The sequence below is a fragment of the Nymphaea colorata genome, chromosome 7 (assembly GCF_008831285.2).
Source record: "Nymphaea colorata isolate Beijing-Zhang1983 chromosome 7, ASM883128v2, whole genome shotgun sequence".
In the NCBI taxonomy this organism is placed as follows: domain Eukaryota; kingdom Viridiplantae; phylum Streptophyta; class Magnoliopsida; order Nymphaeales; family Nymphaeaceae; genus Nymphaea; species Nymphaea colorata.
This window is the reverse complement of record NC_045144.1, coordinates 24891097-24913025: the sequence shown is the minus strand read 5'-3', so window position 1 is coordinate 24913025 and position 21929 is coordinate 24891097. Positions and strand designations below refer to the sequence as shown.

Below are 21929 nucleotides of genomic sequence, written 5' to 3'. Positions count from 1 at the left end.
CGGTGGCTAACGTCATAAACCATGAATGCTTCTATCCAGCTAAACAGGATTATCTGTGTCACCATGTAGAGAATAATGGTGATCCATATGAAGGGTTGCCGGAGATGACCTTTCATTTCGCCATGCAGACTGGAAGCTGCACTTCAATATTTAGATGTAAGTTATCTGCTTAGCATTAAGACGAAGTCCATCTCGGAAGTTGCAGCCATGCATGAATATGATTGGAAGAGCTGCTTTCTTGCACCAGCTGAATGTAAGCTAATACATATATATATATATAATAGTTTCTATTGTGATGATCTCTGTATTGGTCTACTATTGGAGCTTTGGACGCTGCTTAATTGTGTTTTATGTCAATGGAAGATCTGAGTGTCATGTAGTCGATGTGTTAGTTTCCATGTACAATAAATGTATGTGTTTCTTTTAAGGATGTTTCCCCTCCGTTTAAGCTTAAGGTTAAGTTATATATGTCTACATGGCAATTATGAATATATCTAGGCTTTGACAGTCGCTGATACTCACAATTCTGTTGCTAATAGGTAATCGTGACAGCTAAAACTCCACCACTACAAGTCCCGTTGCCTACACTATTACGGATGAAATGGCCATGGTGTGTTGGTTGAATTTGTTGCGACATAAGCTGTTTAGGTAAGCATAATGGCCACGGAATGTGCCAACACTTTGACATGAAATTTTGTGACGCATAACACAATGTGCTCTTTGACTGTTGTATCTGCCACTTAACTACACAATGTCTACGGTTTGTGTCGTTATTTCGTTAAAACTTTAATGCTGATATGCTGTGCTATGCTACGTCTCTTGAAGTTAAACACGAAACCATCCAAGAACATACTTTCATATGGCGAGACTCACATTTATTTACTTGCAATAGACAAAAGCTGCTCATGAATTCTTAGCATCATAACGACTGTGTAGTTTCAAGAAAGCAAGAAAGCCAAAAAATTCCTTTAAAAGTAGGGTTGTTCCATCTTGCGTGAAAATTCGTCACTCTATAAGGAAAGCCATTCAATTTGACTTGTTATAAATATACAGATAGTTAAATGATCAATTTATTATATGTTTCCCAATAACTTATTAATTTAAAAAATGATTAATTTCATATATGTTTTCTTAAGATCATATCTGTAAGGTTAAATCGAAAAAAATACATTGTAATCATTGCAATCTGGTTTTTATTATGTATATCGAAAGATGACAGAAGTATAAAATCAAACGAATGTGCTGCATATAATATTGCGGATGACAAAACATGTATAAATCAAACATTGTATTCGTCATAAACATTATGTTGCCATGGAATCAGCCGCAACCATTGTGATGACATGCTTTCTACACCAAACATGTCAGACCAAACTAAAAAAAAAGAAAAAAAAAGAAAAGAAAATAAAATTTAAGGGGTAGGTACATCACGTGCCCAATTAATAATTTTCAATAATACTTGGATGACGGATTGCAGACAAAGATTATCCAGGTGAGGCCGGCGTTGACTCAAACTAAGTTGGAACTTGGGGCATATGAATCTCTAAATAATGTAAAAAATAAGCTTATTCTGGTCAACTTGATATTAAAGATACAATTATTTTTAAAAGTTTTAATATTATTTTGAGAAGTACATAAAGCAAGTTGTAACCAGCAGACGGCGAATTTCGGGAATATACCAGCATTAATATTTGGGAATTTGCTTGTGAAATATTATGAGTGACATTATATTCGTCCAAACCACATTGCGTAATGGAATAATTGGAATTCAGTGCAAGCGAATGCCAATAGATCTTCTTTGTCAGTTACGTATCTGAATCCGATAGACTTAATAGTCTGGTTTGGTGACCGAAATAAGATCCAATTAATAGTAGTAGGATTCTCAGATTTTTAAATAGCATAGAGAGTTGCGATTTATATATATATATATATAGAGAGAGAGAGAGAGAGAGAAAAGATAAAGAGAATTGAAACGAATCAGCTACCGATATGGTCATACATTCTTTTTTTTTTATTTTATGTTGCTAAAAACTTTCATAAAAGATACATTTGCTGTTAAAGTATGTGGTCAAGCAATTGTCACTCACAAATATATCATCTGACCATATAAGTGGTTAGGTGTTTTATGTATAGAAAGATTGAATGGTGATCTAGTTGTTTGAGTCACTCAGCCATCTAACCATGACCATCTGATTTATCATAGCAGATGACTAAGAAAAAACAAAGAGAAAACAAAAATAGACATTTTTGTCGTCTAAGTTTTTATATTTTCTCCATGTTTTTTTCTAACCCTCCAATATCTGCACTAGATGGATGCCAGCTTTGGTTAAATGGCTGGGTAACTTTATAGTGAGAGTCACCATTTGACCATTTTTATACATGTATTTTGCCAGAAACTATGGAGCGTTGAAATGAAATGAATAGATGAAATTATACGTAGATTGGTCTATTAATTATATGCAGATTGGTCTATTAAGATGCGAGTCGAATTTGTATTCCTTTAATAAGGTTGATGATATTCCTTCATAAAAAATTTGCAGATTAAAGCTTGTTAACTGCAGGTTGCTCTATATATGATCATGACTAATTTTTTCAGATATTTCCACAAGTACTGCACTTGCACCAACTGCTTTTATTTAACTAGTCATCTCCAAGAGCAGTTAAACGATAAGAGTTGCTACTCCGTCATTTCACTTTTCCAGCCTAAGGTTCTGTTTGATAGCCTCAGATCTTAGATTCAAAGCTGCATAAAAAGGTATGTTTTGGGAGATCCTTAGTTTCGGTAACATAGATTTTAAATCCTTGCTACATGTCAACAACTATGGATTTCAAGTCAGATGAGTGGAGGGGGGTAGGTGGTTTGATCATAAATTCATAGATTTGAGATCCTAGATGAAACAAACACAACCTAAACTAATTTATAACTAAACGACCCAGAAATTCTGAAACTTTTGTGTGTCGACGAAATGCACTTATACATCAACAGGAACTGATGATTCAAGCAAGAAATTTAGGTGATGTTATATATCCAGCCTTTGGTGCATTTACTTTTGGATTGGACTGTAGCAGGAAATGTTAAATATCTACCATACTAGGCACAGTTTTACAAATTAAAGATCAGGAAATTGTGGTCCAACCAAGACAACTGTATATTTTTTTTAACTTACTAAAAATGCAAAAAAAAGGAAAGAGAAAAAGAAGACCAGCAATCAAAAAAAGAAAGACAAAAGTTGACCAGAGCAAAACAGGTAAAATAAGAAAAAGAAGACCGTCTATTTGCTTTATATGCCAGCATGTGGCAAAGTCTCTTGACACATGTCCGATTTCTTCATTTCATGTAAGAAAAAAAGCGTACCTTATGGTTTGATGTAAACAGGGATATTAACAAATAGAAAGACACACACATATGTACAATGAGCGAGAAAAGAAATACAAAGAGAAAAACAATTGGATTAGCCAGTCTCTTTTAAACTTACTTTTCGATCTCATCATTTTCCCATCATTATGTCACCAACCTTTTCTCTTTCTTCTCTTCTCTTTTTTCCTTCTCTGCAACCAACCTTTTTCCACTTTAAAGTTGGTGCACATCAAAGGGGAGATGAGAGTCTCAAAGTAATAGTGGCTTTAACTTATTTCATGTAACTGTAAGACCACAAATATGCAATACAAAAAGCAATTGATGGCACAAATTTAGCACTACCAAGTTGAGTAAGAATCTCACAGCTTAACAGAGAACATCTTTATTTACTACAGACTGCTCTCTCTTCCTCTCCCTCTCTCTCTTTCTCCCCTCTCTCTCTCTCTCTCTCTATATATATATATATATTATATATATACCAATGAGCGTCACTAATAGCTGATTGTCTTCCACATGGTGCTTATTCATCAACAGCGATCGAAGTGCATTTTAATGTGCTAAAAAGGAGACAAAGAGGGTATTATTTTGGTAAGCAGATCTGCATCTACTGTACATGTCAAATAGCTTTTGATGTAATTCCATATTCACACAGTTTCCTGCATCAAGTAAAATAATAAAATAGCAAGTACCATGCAATTTGTCGACAGAAAACAAAAAGATAAGTATGAAGGAGCTCACATCCTCTTTCAGTGGAAGCAATAGACCATTTTAGATGTCTACAAGCTATTATAGGTAACCTGGCCCGAGAGAATGGCTATCAGCTAACAACAACCAAAAGGTCGACTGCTCTTTTCAAGGACAAAGAGTTCAAACATATAAAGAGAAAGAGTCCAAGATTATGCTCTGATGTCAAGATTTATCCGGCTGAGTTTTCATTCTTTTAGCCTAGCGGAGGGCTCGCCACCACCCAAAATTTGTCGGTTAATAATATCTATGGGCCATGCATGTGAAAGCAAGTTCAACCTCAAACGAAACATGGAATGTTTTACATTCTTGAGAGTGGAAAAAAAATCACTCAATGCATGAGTTTGTTAATATAAAATATTATTAGTGGCCAGGTAATGCCTGCCAATCACTGCTACCATGGAAAAAAGCTACTGATACTCTTAAACGTTCTTTTATATATGTAATTCAAATATGTAAGATAATGTTATCAGATGAGTAAAATGAGAAACTTGGAAGTTTGATAAATAATGGCCAAAGCATCGTGAACTATTGCTGCAAGTTAAATAGTCGACACTTTTTCAATGACAGATTTTTAATTTTTGATGACCAGTCAACATCCAGTATATATATATATATATATATATATATATATATATCTGTGTGTGTGTGTGTGTGTGTATTCTTACTTATAAAGATCATTAAATCAATCGTGATGGATGGTTGAGAAATAAATAAGGAAAAAAAAGATATAAACTAATCATATATAAGAAAAATACTCGTCACATTTTTCTTTTTATTTTCTCTCATTCATTCATTATAGTGAATCAATCGGCCCTCATGAGTGACCAGAGTAACTTTGAATAATCAGATGAAATATCAGCGGGTGAAAGCCCATAATATCTAAGGGTAGAAAGACATCTATGTATATGTGTAGAGAGAGAATGGGACAGAGATTTTCACTTCAAGCTTGATGGTTTAAGCTGGTCAATGGACGGGTTTTGGAGCAGGGACTACCGTGCCTTACAAGGGCAACACAAATGACAAAAACTTCAAACAATCTCTTCTTGCAACGTATTCACCGGTTATTGCGTCACATTGATAATACATTAAAGTGTCTGTCCTTCAAATATTTGTGAAGGAAAGTCTTCCAATATTTGTGATCCAAAGTTTTCAAGACTAATATTCAGATCTTGATTTGACTGAGTCCAATGAAAAGACAGAAAAAGAAATTGTGGAAGTCCAACCAACCACTACGAGCTTTGCTTAAGTGTAACATGCTACCAACTTTTCTCCATTGTGATGGTTACTGATTACACCAACGAATATGTTACTTAGTTTGATCACATGTTTATTTTCTCCACAATTTCCAAATCTACGTCCCCACCTTAATCAGCAGTGACCTTAACTATAACTTCCATTGTAAATATCTACGCATTTCTCCTTAATACGGCAACCTTTTAGTGCTCACCATGGCTGCCTTCTCCTCAGCATCCCGCCTTCTCCTCCAGCTGCTCCTACTTGCAGTGCTGCCTAGCCCTACCAGCATATTCGCTTCCAAACCTCTTGGCTTCTCCATAGACCTCATTCATCGAGACTCATCACTCTCTCCTCTCTATGACCTTTCATTCACTCTAGCCCAACGAGCCAAACAGTTCGCTTTGCGCTCCATGTTGCACTGCCGCCGCATCGCTTCACTATTTGCCAAAACCACCAGCATGATCTCCAGCCCTGTGATGCGTGGCTCCGGCGAGTATCTCATGAAACTCTCACTTGGTACACCATCCCGCCTCTACGGGGCCACCCTCGACACTGGTAGCGACCTCATATGGACGACATGCCGCCCCTGTGACTCCTGCTCCAGCCAAACATCAATGTTTGATCCATTTTAGTCGTCTACCTACAAGAGCCAAAGCTGATCCACCAGCTCTTCCATGAAGTGCCCCACGATGGTTTCACTATCAACCAGCTTTGTGGATTCAGATATTCTATGGAGACAAGTCCTTCATAGAAGGCATACTTGCCATCGAGACACTTGTTTGACGATGGTGCCGACATGTCTTTATAAGTCCATGCAAAGGCTTCTTGATGATTTTTGAGGAAGTTTATCAACTTTTCTCTTTCTTTTGCTGAAAGACATGTTCCAATTTGCAAAATTTTTGGTTTTTTCTTCTATGCCAATGTCAATTTCCTCAATCGGGTCATTAATAAATGGTAAGGTTGATATTGTCTTTTTATTTGGATGAACTCTGGGCATTCTACCTCGGTGAGTCTTGGATTTACATCCTTGAAGTGACATTTGATCCTCAGGTACCATCCTAAAGATTATAAAGAGGTTAGATTGAATGTTAGACATTTTATATGGAAGTAACTTGCATATGTCATTGCATATTTGAAGGTATTACAGAATAAAGACACATGGTCTATTAGAGTACAATGACAACAAAATGACAAAATAATGACTAGATGGCAAAATGATAGTAGATTTGCTGATTCAGATTGATGGTGAACAGCCTATTGCTCTTGACGAAAGATACATGCTTGAATCCTTCTTCGACAGCCACTTTTTCATAACTTTGACATCCTAGGGCTTGAGTGCCTCATTGTCTTGTTAAGGTAATCGACTCCAAGATTTCATTTTCATGTTTGCCAAGGCCAGTGAATGGCTGATAGTCATAGCATATGAGTAAATCCAATCCTTTCTCATTCTGGCTGAAATTTTTGAATAATGAATGACTTCTGTAACTTGTTTCAAGCATGGTAGCTTTTTTCTCCCACATTTGTTTTTTTGTCTTCTGAATAGCCAATTTGCTAACACCTTGGATATTTTTTCTACTTTGCATACTCGAATACTAAGTACCTTAATTGTATATATTGGTACTAGAATCAGTGGATGCACAAGATGATTTTGCCTGTCCTCTACATAATTATTATAGTATTCATGTTGTGAGTCCACTTGATGCACTGATGTAGAGTATAAGGAACCGCATTGGTAATATGATCCATGGTCTGCCAAGCAACAGATTGAATGAGAGTTTTATATCCACCACATCAAATAAAACCTGATTATACGTCTCGGAGATATTCATATCCAGACATATACTTCATATGCAAGGTTGTCCAATTCCATCATATCCATGAATGAAAACTGATGATGGGGTATAGTCGGCATGCTTTATGCCTAATGTAGTCTATTGTGGACAAATGTTCAGGCTTGCTCTTCCCTCGATTATGACATCAGAGACTTTGGTGCCCCTTCTTTCTACCACTATGTGCAAGGCATCATTATGCAATGCGCCTTCATTTGGTAGATCTTTATTAGAAAATGTTGTCAGACCATTTCTGTATAGTCCAAAAGCCCATTCATTTCTCCATTATGGTTAATTCCTTCCTTCTTGAAAATGGCTTCCAAGGGTTCAAGATCCCATATTTGTGACTTTTGATCGATCTTTGTTTGACTGTTTTGTTTGCTGGTCTAGTTTGTGGATTGAAGGATCATTTGTCATGATTGAAAAGTAACTCAAAGAAATCCTGGGATGCTTAATCCCTTTCGTTTGCCACCATGACTTGATGATTTGTTGAAAACCTGACCATTGCTACTGGTCCTTTCTCATGTTTAGGAAAGTTTTTGAGGATATCCAGTTGTTCACTAAACTCCTTGATGATTTCTATGTTGTCTACATGTTGCACAATATTTTTGAGCACAAGACAATCTTTTGTATTGTGTCCTAGAGCATGATGAAATTAGTAGAACTGTTCTTTGTTTTTTCCTATCATTGGTCGAGGGTTGGAAACTTTTGGGAGGAACAAAGTGCCTCTTTCAATCAGCATGTGCATGACTTCTTCGTAACTATGTTCTAATAGGGTGAATTTTTGTCGTGTCTCAATCAGGATGTTTGTTCTTAGGGCCACTGCTACTGCTACTTTGTCCGCTACTCCATTATTCTCAGAATAGTATGCCCTTTCTTTTTTTGATGGTGGCGGCATTGGATATAATGTTGGCTGGAGCATTTTGACTCTTGTTGTTCTTCTTTGTATCTTCTCTAACCTTTATTGGGATGACAACATCAAAAGCTCCATTTTCAATCCCTACTTCGTTGCATTCTGCTCTTTTAGTAAGATCAATGAAAGATTTGATTGGAGCATTAGAAATGAGGCTCCTTAGTGGTTGTGTCAAATTGTTGATGAAAAGGTTGATTAGTTTGTCAAAATTTTTCAATTCAATTGGATTGATGTGCTCCCGGTACCACTGCTGCAATTCCTTCCAAGCTCCTTCGGAAGCATTGAAAGTGAGCTTTATGATTGTAGCGAATTTATAGCATTCCGCGAAGAAGTGGCCAAATGTGCCTTTGGGTCTCCATGGCCATCAAATTTGATAAATTTGTTATGTGCTTATCTTTTCAAAATTTCATAGAAATCTTTGCAGGTGAAATTTTTTTGTTCTTGCCTTTAAGTTGAACTTTGTTCAACTTCTTTTCAACTTCCTAAATTTTTTCTTTCTACGATTCCCCTTTCTTCTTTTTCTAGGGAGTCTTCGTTCTTCCTTACTAATGGATTCTATGGTAGAATCTTCAGAAGAATCAAAACTGTTCGACGAAGATTTCTTCGTTTTCTTCCCTTTCTTCTTGGCTTTCTCTGCCTGGGCTTGCTCTTCATTAAACAAGATAATGTATCTCTGAATTTCTTATATTATTCATATTTCGGATCATTTGCTTTTGTCTTGGGAAGTGTCTCAGAAGAGGATTCTTCTTCCTTGTCTCCCATGAAAGCTTATTCTGGTTCCATTTCCACCCTCCGTCTTTATTGGCCTCTAGTCTCGACTATAAAACAGATGTTCACTTTGTAAGAAGAAAAATTAAAAATGTTAGGATTTGAATTGATGAGAGATAATTTATATAAATGACAAAATAGCAAATTTTGATTGCAAATTGAAAGGATAATGAGATTGATAAGACTTGATAATGTTCAACACAACTTGACAAAACTTGGCTTGCTTAACCATAATGAACTAGACATGATGATCTAGGACAAAAGGATAGATGGTGGACTTCATTCTACAAACACATGGTCCTCTTACTGGGTTGTAGGTGTATCGATCAAAGAAGTTCCAAATGATGGTGGAGTCATCCACTTCCTCTATCTTCCTATGATAGTACCCCATACTGGATAATTGACCGTCTCTATTTTTAAAATGGCATGATTGTGGCCCCATGTGTTTGTAGAACCATGCTTGTAGTGCGAAGAACACACCCTTCTATCAAATCCGTATCCCCAATTGAAAATTTGGTCAATTCTCGATAAAGGAATTCTAAGGCTGCCATTGCTATAGTTGTGTGACAGACTTTGACATGCCCCCATTTTTTGAAGAGGCTCGCTGTGCGAAAATACATTATGTGTTTTTCATTGTTGAAGAAGATGAGCTTTGCGGTACAAGTCACCTTGGAGTTTTTGTACTTGTCTGCAACACTTCTAGATAGTAAAGTAGGGTTGACATATTGGAAATATGCTTCACCAAGTTCGTGTAGTTGGAGGTATTGATGTCCATCTTTCTCTAGAAAGGGCCAGCTACGTTTTCTTGTGAGTTTACAGACTACTTCTAGAGTATTGACTTGACCTTGGTTCACAAGGAACTGGTCTTCAATTGGTCCTCTTGGATCACCTTTTGGCTCTGGCAAACCCATAATGCTAGAAAACCCATCTAGAGTCATTGTCATTTCACTACATGTGAACCAGAATGTGCTGGTTCTTGGGTTCTATCTTTCAACAATCACATGGATTAGACTGTTGTTAACAGGTTGCATGACAAGACTGGCTGCTTCTTCGAGACCACAATCTTCTAAGTGGCCCGACAGCATACATCGGAAAGTTGGGTGCAATTAATGATACTACTGAGGTAGGTGGACTCCATTTGGGATGATGCGAAATCCAGATCACCCTTGACATGACCCGAATAGGATGTGGTCATATGGGAAAATGCTTTCTGAGTTTATCTGGACAAAAGAAAGTATTAGATGTTGACATAAATTGGCCCAATAGAAACTTGAGAAGAGTTTTGGCATTGGACATGGGTTTGGAGGCGTTGTAAAACATCACATCTCATGCATTCAAACAAGCAATTAATGAAAATTTGATAATACATTCCCTAGGACTTTTGCCTATATGCATTGTTTTGAAAATTGATCTTGGAACCCATGGAGAATAAATGGGTAAATTGTTCCTGATTTATCCCAAGTTCAATGTATACCTATATACCAAATATATGGTACTAGCATAGACTCCTCCAAGGGTTCTCTAGATTTGGGCTCCCCAATCTCCTTGTTCACCCATCGATATATCGGGACTATTGTCCATTTTGGTACTAATCAGGAGACTTTTTAGTCCAATTGGGTGGTCCAGTTATAAGGCTATATCTTAGACTAATGTCCTAGAAATAGCCCGGAAACTGAGTGACTGAGATATGGTGTAGGTAAGGATTTGTTTTTAAAAAAAAAAAACTCATGAGAAGATGCAAAATAGATGGCGTTGTTGCATAAATTCCTACAAGATAGATTTAAAGATTTGAGAGCATACATGGGCTTCATACAACTCCTAAATTGAGGATGGTATGACAAATTGAAGTAAAAGGGAGTTCATGGAATCTCCTCAATGTTTACTACATGATGCCGGTATGCATGAAAGTTTTGTGCAATTGATATCTCACACAACTTGTATATGATCCAATAACTACATGACGGGCCCTACCCTGTCCTCGAGGGCGTTGAATGCACAATCAGCAATTTTTTTAATTAATTTTGAAAAAAAAAATCATGAGAAAGGGATCTGCCCGTCGGTACGAGGTCCAACCATTCCTGCCGCTTTTCACAAGGGTAATTGGACCAAGGACTAAGGATTATTCAGACCATGTACAAGTTATTGATGCAAATCCTATATGCTTGTGCATTGAGGTTTTGGATTCAAGAATCAAAGTTCATCTTGAATAAGTGATTTGAACTTGTATTCAAAAATAGATTCCTTGGAAAATGAATTTTTTTATGTTATTTGAAGATTGGAGGGTTTTCAAGTTTATTTGAAAACCTTTGTTGTGCCATTTGTTTTGAAATCCATGATTCTTGAAAATAGTTTTAATTGGGGATTTTGAAGATTAAAATTAACTTTTTTGTTGTGAACTGAAGATGAGTTTTGGATTGAAATTGTGAACATCTTATGATCAATTTTTGGGAAAATGGCTAAGTAACCTTAGCAAGAAAAATTTTCTTTTGCCAAATCGTGTGATTTGGTATAAAATATTAGAAACTTGGGTTTTAGTTAGGTAGAGTTCATTCTTGTGATGAAACATTGGTTCCACTTTATTACAAAACGTGTTGTTTTCTAAATATATTTTGGCCAAGATTATTAATGCACTACTTGTGTTTTCTTTGAAAGTTAAGTTCACAAATTCTTGTTGCAATATGACATGGTCACCATTTTGTTGCAACTCAAATTTGAATCGCTTAATTTCTTGAGAAGATGCATGTGGTGCTATTGACTTTGAGTGAGTGTGAACGTGCGAAATACAAAACGAAACTATATGAGACATAGATTCTTCACTCTCTCATAATCTCTCAAAGTTGATTCATTTGAAACATTCATGCTCACCTCTCTCATAATCTCTCAAAGTCTATTCATATGAAACCACACATCATACAATATACACTTAAAGATTGATTTTAATTAAAATATATGACTTTCTTTAAATGTGCTTATCATATTCTCAAGCACAAGTTAGAGAAGCAGTCTATAAACTTGTGTCATGGATGAGAATCTCAAAAGAATTAAAATTTAGGCAACTAAACATGAAATCCACCTTTTAAATATTGGGGAAACGTGGCTATTATCTATTTTCCTCAAAATTTCAATAAAAATCAGATTTTTATTCCAATTTAAATGATTTAAAATTAAATATTGATTATAAGAGTGTTTGACTCTTAGAAAATGGTGAAATTCAGTTTGACTCCATGTGAACTAAACATCCAAGTCGGCAAAAAGCATATGCCACGTGCTCTCATTCATGTCATGGAATTCTAATAACTTTTCTTTCTCCCCAAAATCAAGCTAAATTCCAAATTCTTGTGCTAAAAAATCCATCCATTTCATGGACTATTAAAACACTTTTGATTTTGTTCTTTAGGGGATATAAAGATTAGGGTCTTAAGTATGATCTTACATTGTTCTTGAAATATAATCAATTTCATGTAAGTTTGAAAATTGATAAATAAAATCAACAACTTCTAAAAGGAATTTTAGAGAGCCGATTAGATAGGATTAAAACTTTTTATTGTTCTACAAGACATAGCCACTTTGTGGCTTAACATTAGCATGTCAAGCATCTAAACTTTAAAATTTCTAAACCAACCCCTGTAAAGTATGATCTAATTTCAGCAAATTACATACACTTTGTGTATGAGTTGCTGGAATTAAGCAAAACTTTAAGATGAAATGAAAGCGATTTCATACCTTCGCACTATGAAAATCAACAGAATGATCTTCTTTTCTTAAAATCAACTTGAAAACATGTTTCAACCTGATTTTAAAAGAAAAGCATGACTCTTAATCAAGAGATCGCACGTGCATATATATATATATATATATATATATATATATATATATATATATATATATATATATATATGCACACGTTATCCCTCCAAATGAAAAGTTTAACGAGGGATCACATGGCCTATGAATCATGATGATTAATGGCTGGGTTTCTTTACGTAGGGAGATTGAAAACTGGTTTCTAATCCCCTCTACCGCCCTTGATCAATTAAAATAAAAAAAACACAAATTAAAATGACTTTTAAATGAAAGGAAATAAGAGAACACTCAAGCTGGTTCATATTTAATTTCACCATGCAAATGTGGATCACTTTTATAAGAATGTGTCTGTCCATCATTGGCATTTATATTATATATACTATAGCAAACCTCTTTCTCACATGGAAATCACTGATTCATGCATGCATCATGCGTTGATATATACATTTGATTCATGGCTTTTTCTTTAGCTGGACGTCATTCCCAACCATGAAAAATATGAAAATAAATCCTTCCCATGAGTGCTGGAATTAAAAATAAATAGCAAGAAACTGAAATAGAAGAAAAATGGATTGGGATTACCTACTTTATGGTCGGTCTTGATGCTTGATCTTCCTCTTTGCTTGTTTTCTAATTCAAGCAATCCTAAGCAAGAATTCAAACTTGGATTCAAGCTTAGGAAAGTAAGATCAAGAATGGCTTACTTGTTGGAATTTGCAGTGGGGAAGAGAGAGCTTCTCACCATGAAAATACTAAGTAAGGGTTCACTTAAGCAACCTAACTTGACAAAATCGATAAAGAGAATAGGGGAAGGTGAAGAAGGAAATGAGAGAGAGGGAAGGGGGCTTGGATGATTTTTTTTTTCTCCTCCTTGGCATTTCCTTCTAGCTCATTGCTGCAGCAATTTGATGAAGACCTCAAAAATAGTAAGCTCTAAATGTTATTGAATTACAACAATTGAATTTAAATTTGAATACATTTTGAAAATTTTATTAAATTTGGCTTAAAAAGGTATTTTGTCCATAATTTGATTATGGATCTCAATTGAATCAAAATTTGGTTTTAAATATTGAATTTCAATTTTTTGATTTATATATTTGACAAATTAAAATGTACATTTTCCTTTCATAAAATCCCAATTTAAGTTCTGAAATCTCAATTTGATTATAGAAGGGCACAATTGTTTAAATTAGTCAAATTTGACCAAATAACCAAAGTCGAAGCTCATCTGCAAGCTGATATTGATTTGAGTGAGATAATTTGATGAATTTGAGTTAGGAAAGATCTTGATTGAGCTAAATTGTACTTTGACTGAGTAAAGTAACTGTGAGGAGATATTTTTGAAAAGAAGAAGTGCGTAACCCCTTGGGGGCTTTTGACCACATGACCTAGGTGGCACTACATGTGGGTCCCACACATCATTCTAGACCGAATTAGATGTAATTCTCAGATTTAAATCAAAATTTGAATTTTGCAATTAGATATGGATTTCAAATGACATTGGTAATTGGATTGGGATTTCAAATTCTAATTCGAATCCAGTTTGGACTCATAATCCTATGTTAGGATTCGTGCCACGAGTCAAATTCATGATTTGAATTTAAATTGTTCTTTAGATTCAAAATTTGCTTTGAAATTGCATTTTTTCATATTTTTTTTGTAAAATTTTGACATTGCTCCAATTCTGATGTTGAAAAATTTGAGTTTTTAACATCGAGTCCAGCCATGAATATAATCCAACACTTACAAATGAATTGTTTATTATAGGAACAAAAGTTCTATACTTTTGTCACCTATAAGTACAACGGGGTTTTATTTGGTCATAATTGTGTGTTCGTGGTTATTGTAGGTTTAGCTCTCTCCCCCCTCCCCCCCACCCTCTTGTGGATCTAAATGTTAGAATATTAGAAATGACACATTTTGTATATCTTTCAATATCATTTCTCTTAGTCTGACCACATTCAATCATTTTGAGGTTTCTTCTGTGTGAAATTGTTCTCATAATAATGCCATGTTAATTCTTTTCAAAAATGATGTTCAAGTTCTATTTGATTTGAAAGATTGTGTTGCAAGGAACAATAGAGGGCATCTTGGATTATCTTGGAAGCAGTGGGTAATGGTGTGGATACATATAAGTAGTTTGTAGTGTCACAAAGAACATGATAAATTAAATTGTCATTTAAAACTTAAAAAAACGTGTTTTTTTGAAAAAAATGTGTTTTTTTATTAAAACGTTAAAACAAAAAAACACACGTTTAACAAAAAAACGAACGTTAAAACATTTTTTCATTTTTTTCAATGCCAAACGTTTTTTTCATTTTTCATTTTTTATTTGTTGCAAATCTACTTATCTTTTGATGTTTGTGTTATTAGTTTCTCATTTATTTTATTTTTCCTATTTTTTGTTTTCTTAATTTTATGAAAATTTACTATATTTTTCCCTTTTCTTTTAAGGTTTCCATTTTATATCCAAGAAAACCCTTGCCGTTTAAAACTCCGAAATGTTATTTGTGAGTATGGTAGTTTGGCAGCATTGCTACACTTTTTTTTTTACACACGAGTCCTAATTTGACATTTGGTTTCTTCAAAGTTGTCAAAGACTCGAAAGGTGACATATTATTTGAAGTGATACTGACATTAGTTCTCTATTTATTTATGTATACACATAGCTATTTGTTTATGTATTTATATCTATCTTTTAATGCACGTTTATTTATATTTTTGTACACATGCTATCTTGCATATGATATGGTGGTCATCCTCCATAATGTCTCTACCATCTTTTAGGCGTCACCTTTCTAATAGTGTGTCTTGTAAGTAATTGCTAAGTCAAATAGAATATCAAGGGTTTTTAGTAGGTGCAGTTACAAATCATTCTACATTTCAAGCATGTTTTCTAACCATAGCTTCTACTCGTTGTGTTTTGCATACCTTTTGTTGATTAATTCCTTTGGGTCCTCGAAAAAGGTTTTAGTAGATTGTGGTTAACCTATATAATCTTATAGCACTCTCATACAATCTATAGTAAGCCATTCAATATGGTTTCGAATCTGATATTTGGTCTGTTTTCTCTCTCCCGTGTTTTCCATGATGGCCAATACCTTTATATGATAATTTAATAAAATATAGAACTCAGCATTTCAATTATAATTTGATCAAATATCGGGCCGATAACAAAATGGTATGATTGTTCCAGCGAAGTTTTGATTCTTTTAACCTAGCAGAGGGTTCGCCACCACCAAAAATTTGTCGGTTAATAATATTTGTGGGTCTTGCATGTGAAACCAAGTCCTTCTCAACCCAATCTGGAACCTTTCACAGTCTTAAGATTGTATAAAATTCACCCAGTGCGTGACTTTTGTTAATATAAGATATTGCTAGTGGCCATACAATGCCTGCTAATAAAAAAGACTTCATCTTTTTTTTTTTGAGAAAGAACACCCAACTCATCCATGATTTGTCATCTTTTAACAGGAGAAAGTATCTGAAAATAAAGTTGGAAACAGCAGGAGCCGGGCCCCATACATCGGCCTGAACCAAGTTGAAGCAATATTGGATTTTTATTTCAGATTCAGGAAATGATTGTTCAGTCATCTTTGCGTAATTGCATGTCTCACATACTGGAAAATTGTAGACGAGCTTAAGAAACACAGTTTTGAGAATTAGATCAGACAAATGTCCTAACCTGTAGTGCCATAGGAGTGATTCTTCATTCTTCTTGTCAGCTGGAAGTGCCTTGTTTGTGTTCATGTTAGTGTAGTAGATAGAGCCCATCTCTCTCATAACAATCACCAAGCCTCATCTGGGGTTTCTGGTCAAGCAGAATGACCTTCTGCTTGGAAGAAATATTGAGAAATTTCTGTAACGTAGAGCTGTGCTAGATTTATTAACAATGATAAGATCTATGGAACAGATACGATCAGGATCAGTTACAAAGTACAGGGTACGGTTTCCGTAAATGATCGCCATGAGCCAGACCTGACTAGCATTCAGTCGACCTTATTTTTTGTGTTAAGACTGAACCAATTAAAAAAATAAGAACACTCTATAGAGATCTTCCCTAGCATCAGGTGAGCAAGAGGGGTATTTCATACTACCACTCAACAAGATGGCCGAAACCTTAGCCTTACCACCATTTCCCTAGAGCCTATTCTGTATCAAGTGTCCCACAATTGCTGGTTCATTCAAATTCAACAAAATCAGTTTCTATGATGGTAAATCCTAAAAAAATGTTTCAGCATCGGAAATAATTGTGGAAAGGTCTTCCCAGATAGAAAGCATACTAGAAGCATCAAACAAAGCAATGTTAGAGGGAATATATATATATATATGTGGGTGTGTGTGTGTATTGAAGTCACAACTGTTTCTATGCTCGGATGGTTATTTTGTGTTGTTAAAAACTGCCATAAAAGTTGTATTCCATCCTTGAAAACCATGGTCAAGCAATTGATCATTGCAAATGCATCTTTTGCAATGGTTTTTATCAACATCAAGCAAAAAAATAACCATCCAGCCATAAAAGTTCGTCTTAATTGGACACAAAGGCCAGTTCAAAGAGAAAATAATAGGCCAACTTTTATTTGAATCCCTTGAATATTCAGAAATGATCTCGCCAATCCATTGTTGATCACCCATTTTAATCGTTAAACATGTTTAAAGTATGATGACATTCCTCTATTTTCCAGTCAACCTTCTAGAATAGATGGGTCATATGAATATCCCATCAAAAAATTGATTTCTCATGACACAAATAAGCTCATGCTAACCCGCCAACTTGTGATCTCAACCCGTTTTTTAGTGGTGGAGCAAAGACTTTTTGGCTGGAGGGCACGTGAGTCACATCAAACGTGGGCACTATGATGTGACAGCCAGTGGGTCCAGCATCATCACAATATACTTTTGACTGCTGGTATAGGCAATGGTGCACAGCAACCCACACTTAGCTTCACTACTTTCCCTCTTACAGCATGTTCAACGCTTACTGTGGGTAACGTAAGGGATACTGTTCTTGATCAATTTGTGATTGGAAATCTTCAACACAAGAATATTCAAACGTTATTACTTACCATTGCTTGGATTTTGGAGAAGGGTGCAGAAACACAAAAAGTTGCATGCAATCCCTGGTAAATGACACAAGAACTTGTTACATTACTAGCTAATGTCATCAACCACTATAAGTCCCCCGCCCCCCCCGATAAAATGTTCCAATCTTGGTGTCTGTAAATTATGACATGGACAGAGGATTAATTACTGCCATTTATATATTTAATTACCTATTTGATGTCCCATGAATAGAACGAGGATCTCCCACGACAGTTTCTGAGCACAAAAAAGAACCTATTTGATGTCACAAGAATTTGTTTTAGGTACTAGAAAACCATATATTTTAAACTTAGAACATGATAACTCCTCAACTTGATTGCAAGATAATCTAAGCAAAATTATAATCAATCACCAAAATATGGAGTACCACTAACTTATGGAGTTTGGTGCATGTTGGATGGAGAGTCCATGCTTCATGCCTTCAAACTAATTAGAGTCCAAAAATCACCAAAATGGTTTTCAGTGAGAGAACAAGCTGAAGAAAAGTAGAACCCTAAAGGGGTAGTGGCAAATCCAAAAATTTCTGGCTAAGGGGCAGTATTAGTTTAATTTTCAACTTTAAGGTATATAAAAAGATTTAAAAACTAGTCAATGACTGGTAAGGGAAATTGCTTACAATATCCGCAATGTGGCTCCAATCTTGTTAAAGAGTCGTTTGACAGCAGGGACACTCATAAAATTTTCAAAATAAGAATAACCCCTAAGTAGGTAGACGGAAATGTGGATGCTTAGCAGAAGTCTAACCGAGTGTGAGTGATGTTGGTGCTAGATTTCTATACTGCCACTGGAGTGGAAGCACTATACTAGTTGATGGATATTTGACCCCACTCGCAGGCATCGATGCGGCCGTGGGCTTGAGGGTAAGGAGAAAGAGGGAGCTTCTGGCTTTCACTAAGATTGTGGGGTGTCCTCCTGCTCATCTAAAATTAGAGCCCTACATATGTTATGTTATTTTTTAGCAAAGGGGTTGGCACAAATTTATTTATAAAATATTAAACTTTGCCGATTGTTATTTCATCATTCAGGCGAACAAGCTGGTATGACTCAAATAGGTTGATTCAAACCAATTTTCAGAGATAAAATGAAAAAAATATATTATAAAATAGATGAAAAGAAATTCCCAAATTATAAAGAACAGCACACAAACAATAATATATAGAAGCAAAAAAGAGCAGGAGAATGATGTCAAAAGATGACTACACGCTATTATAGATAGCCTGGCCCGAGAGAATGGAACGAACAAACAAACGGTCAACTGCTCTTTTAGGGGGCGTTTGATGGTTTGGAATTTTTATTTAAGAATGAAATGCAAGTCCAAATTCAACTCAAACATGAAACCTTTTACAGTCTTGAGAGTGGATAAACATCACTCAATGCAAGACTTTGATAACATAAAATATTGTTAGTAGCCATGTAACGCCAGCCAATTACTGATAATATATATATATATATTCTGGCCATATTCACATTCACCCACTTAACGGTTGAGAGAAAGATGAAGAAAAAAAAGTATAAACTAATACTAGATGACAAAAATACCCATTACTTTTTTTTTCTTTAGTTTTTTCTCGTCAATTCGTTATAATGAATCAAATAGTCCTTATGAACGAGTAGAGTGACATTGAATAATCAGAGTCCCCTTTTATTTTTTTGCTATATATATAAAAATATAAAGAAGGCATATGATATGGCCAAAATGGAACCCTCACTGCATGAGCCTCTGCCCCATGAACTATCACCAGATGAGAGCCCATAATATCATGGGGTGGAAAGACATTTGTATATATATATGTATAGAGAGAGATCGTGTGGGAGAAAGATTTTCCAATTACTTCAAGGTTCACGGTTTAAAGAGGACAATGGACAGGTTTTGGATCAGGGACTACCATGTGTTACAGGGACAGAGCAAAAAAAAATTCATGAGAAGGGCCGAATTAATGTTTCTAAATTTTGACTAAGGTCAAAATATCATTTTTCAAAATTTTTATATAGGACAAGTGAAATTTACTAAAATTTACATATAGATATTTCTAAAAAAAAATTGAGGTGGGCCAGGGCCATGCGGCCTCCCTTGGCTCCACCCCTGATGCCTAAAAAAAATTTTTAAACACCACTAGGACAATCTCTTCTTCCAACATATTCAACAGTTATTGCGGTTACCTTAAGTAATACATTAAAGTGTCTGCGGCCTTTCTTTTGTGTTTGAAAGTCTTCAAATGTTTGTGATTGTTATTCCCAAGCTTAACAATTGAAAATGCTACCACTTTTCTCCATTGTGATGGTTACTGGTTACACAAAGGAATATGTAACCCAGATCAGCCACATGTCTGTTTTTTTTTTCTTTTTTTGCATAATTTTCAAATCCAAATCCTTCCCTTCATCAGCGGCCACCATAACTATGACTTCCGTTATAAATATCAACACATTTATCCTTAGTACAGCAACCTTTTAGACCTCACCATGGCAGCGTTCTTCTCCCCCTTAGCATTCAGCCTCCTCCTGCAGCTGTTCTTACTTGCAATACTGCCTAACCCTACCACAATCTTCGCTTCCAAACCTCTCGGCTTCTCTATAGACCTCATTCATCGAGACTCATCCCTGTCACCTCTCTATGACCCTTCATCCACTCGAGCTCAATGAGCTGAGCAGGTGAATCTGCGCTCCATGTTGTGCTCCCGCAGCATTGCTTCACGGTTTACAAATACCTCCAGCGTGATCTCCAGCCCGGTGATGGCTGGTCCCAGTGAGTTTCTCGTGAAGCTCTCGCTGGGTACCCCATCCAGCTTGTACTGGGCCATTATAGACACTGGTAGCAACCTCAAATGGGCAACATGCTGCCATTGTGACAACTGCCCCGTCAAAACACCAATGTTTGATCCACGTCAGTCGTCCACCTACAAGAACCAAAGATGCTCCACCCGCTTTTGCATGGAATTGCAGAACCATCGTTGCACCAGCGACCCACTTTGCTGGTTCAGATATTCCTATGGAGACAATTCCAAAGCAGAAGGGGTCCTAGCCTCCGAGACGCTCCTGTTTGACAATGGTGCCGACACCATCAAGCATGAAGGAATTGTCTTTGGTTGTGTTCATCATGAAGATAATCCTGAGTCTGCCCTGCGTAAAGTTCCTGGCCTTGTTGTTGGCCTTGGCCGTGGTCCTCTCTCTCTTGTTAAACAGATTGGCTCTTCCATTGATGACAAATTTGCTTACTGTCTTCCTCCATATAGCAATGAAAACAATTCCGTGGGACAGCTCAAATTCAGCGAGGACACAGAGTTTTCAGGCACAGAAGAGGTTCAAGAGACGCCGATGGCATCAGATGGTGGTGAAGGCAGCTTTTATGTGCTCATCCTGACAGACATAAGTGTCGGGAACAGCAGACTCAACACACAATTTGGTGGTGCACAGACGACTGCATTGTTGGGAGATGCTAGATCGATCATCATAGACTCGGGTACCAGCCTGACTTTTCTTGCCAAAGATGTGTATGGTCGAGTGGCAAATGCAGTGGCTAATGTCATAAACCGTGAACACTTCTATCCTCCTGAGCAAGATTTGCTGTGTTACCATGTAGAGGACAATGCTGATCCATATGAAGGGTTGCTGGAGATGACCTTTCATTTCACTAATGCAGACTGGAAGCTGCCACCTTCAAATATCTTTGGAATGTTTAGAAGTGGAATCACCTGCTTAGCCATTAAAGATGGAGAGATGCCCATCTTTGGGAATATTGCGCAGCAAAACATGCATGTCAAGTATGATCTGGGCAACAGACTGCTTTCTTTTGCACCAACTGAATGTACACAGGGCTAAGGTCCAGCCATGAAAAAAGTTCAACATGTAGAAATGAATTGTTTATCGTACGAACAAAAGTTCTAGACTTTTGTCACCTATAAGTAAGGGTTTTATTTGGTCATAATTGTGTGTTTCTGGTTATTGCACATTCAACTCTCTCCCTCCCCCTCTTGTGGATCTAAAAGTTAGAATCTTAGAAATGACACATTTTGTATATCTTTCATGATCTTTTCTCCTAGTCTGACTACATTTGATCATTTTGAGGTTTTTTTCTGTGTGAAACTGAAAAGTCTTATAATAATGCCATGTTAATTCTTTTCAAATACGAGGTTGATGTTTTATTTTATTTGACTTTAAAGGTGGTGTTGCAAGG

General features: G+C 36.0%; 1 protein-coding gene across 1 annotated transcript; it reads left to right on the top strand.

Moving 5' to 3' along the window:
- Positions 1–5553: 5553 nt before the first annotated feature.
- Positions 5554–21559, top strand: LOC116257247 (aspartic proteinase CDR1-like; the record flags this gene model as incomplete). The annotated part of the gene is made up of 4 exons (XM_031633852.1): positions 5554–5951; positions 20620–20804; positions 20859–20980; positions 21443–21559. Coding segments are annotated over exons 1-4 (822 nt in total), but the record flags the coding sequence as incomplete, so codon positions are not given.
- Positions 21560–21929: the final 370 nt, after the last annotated feature.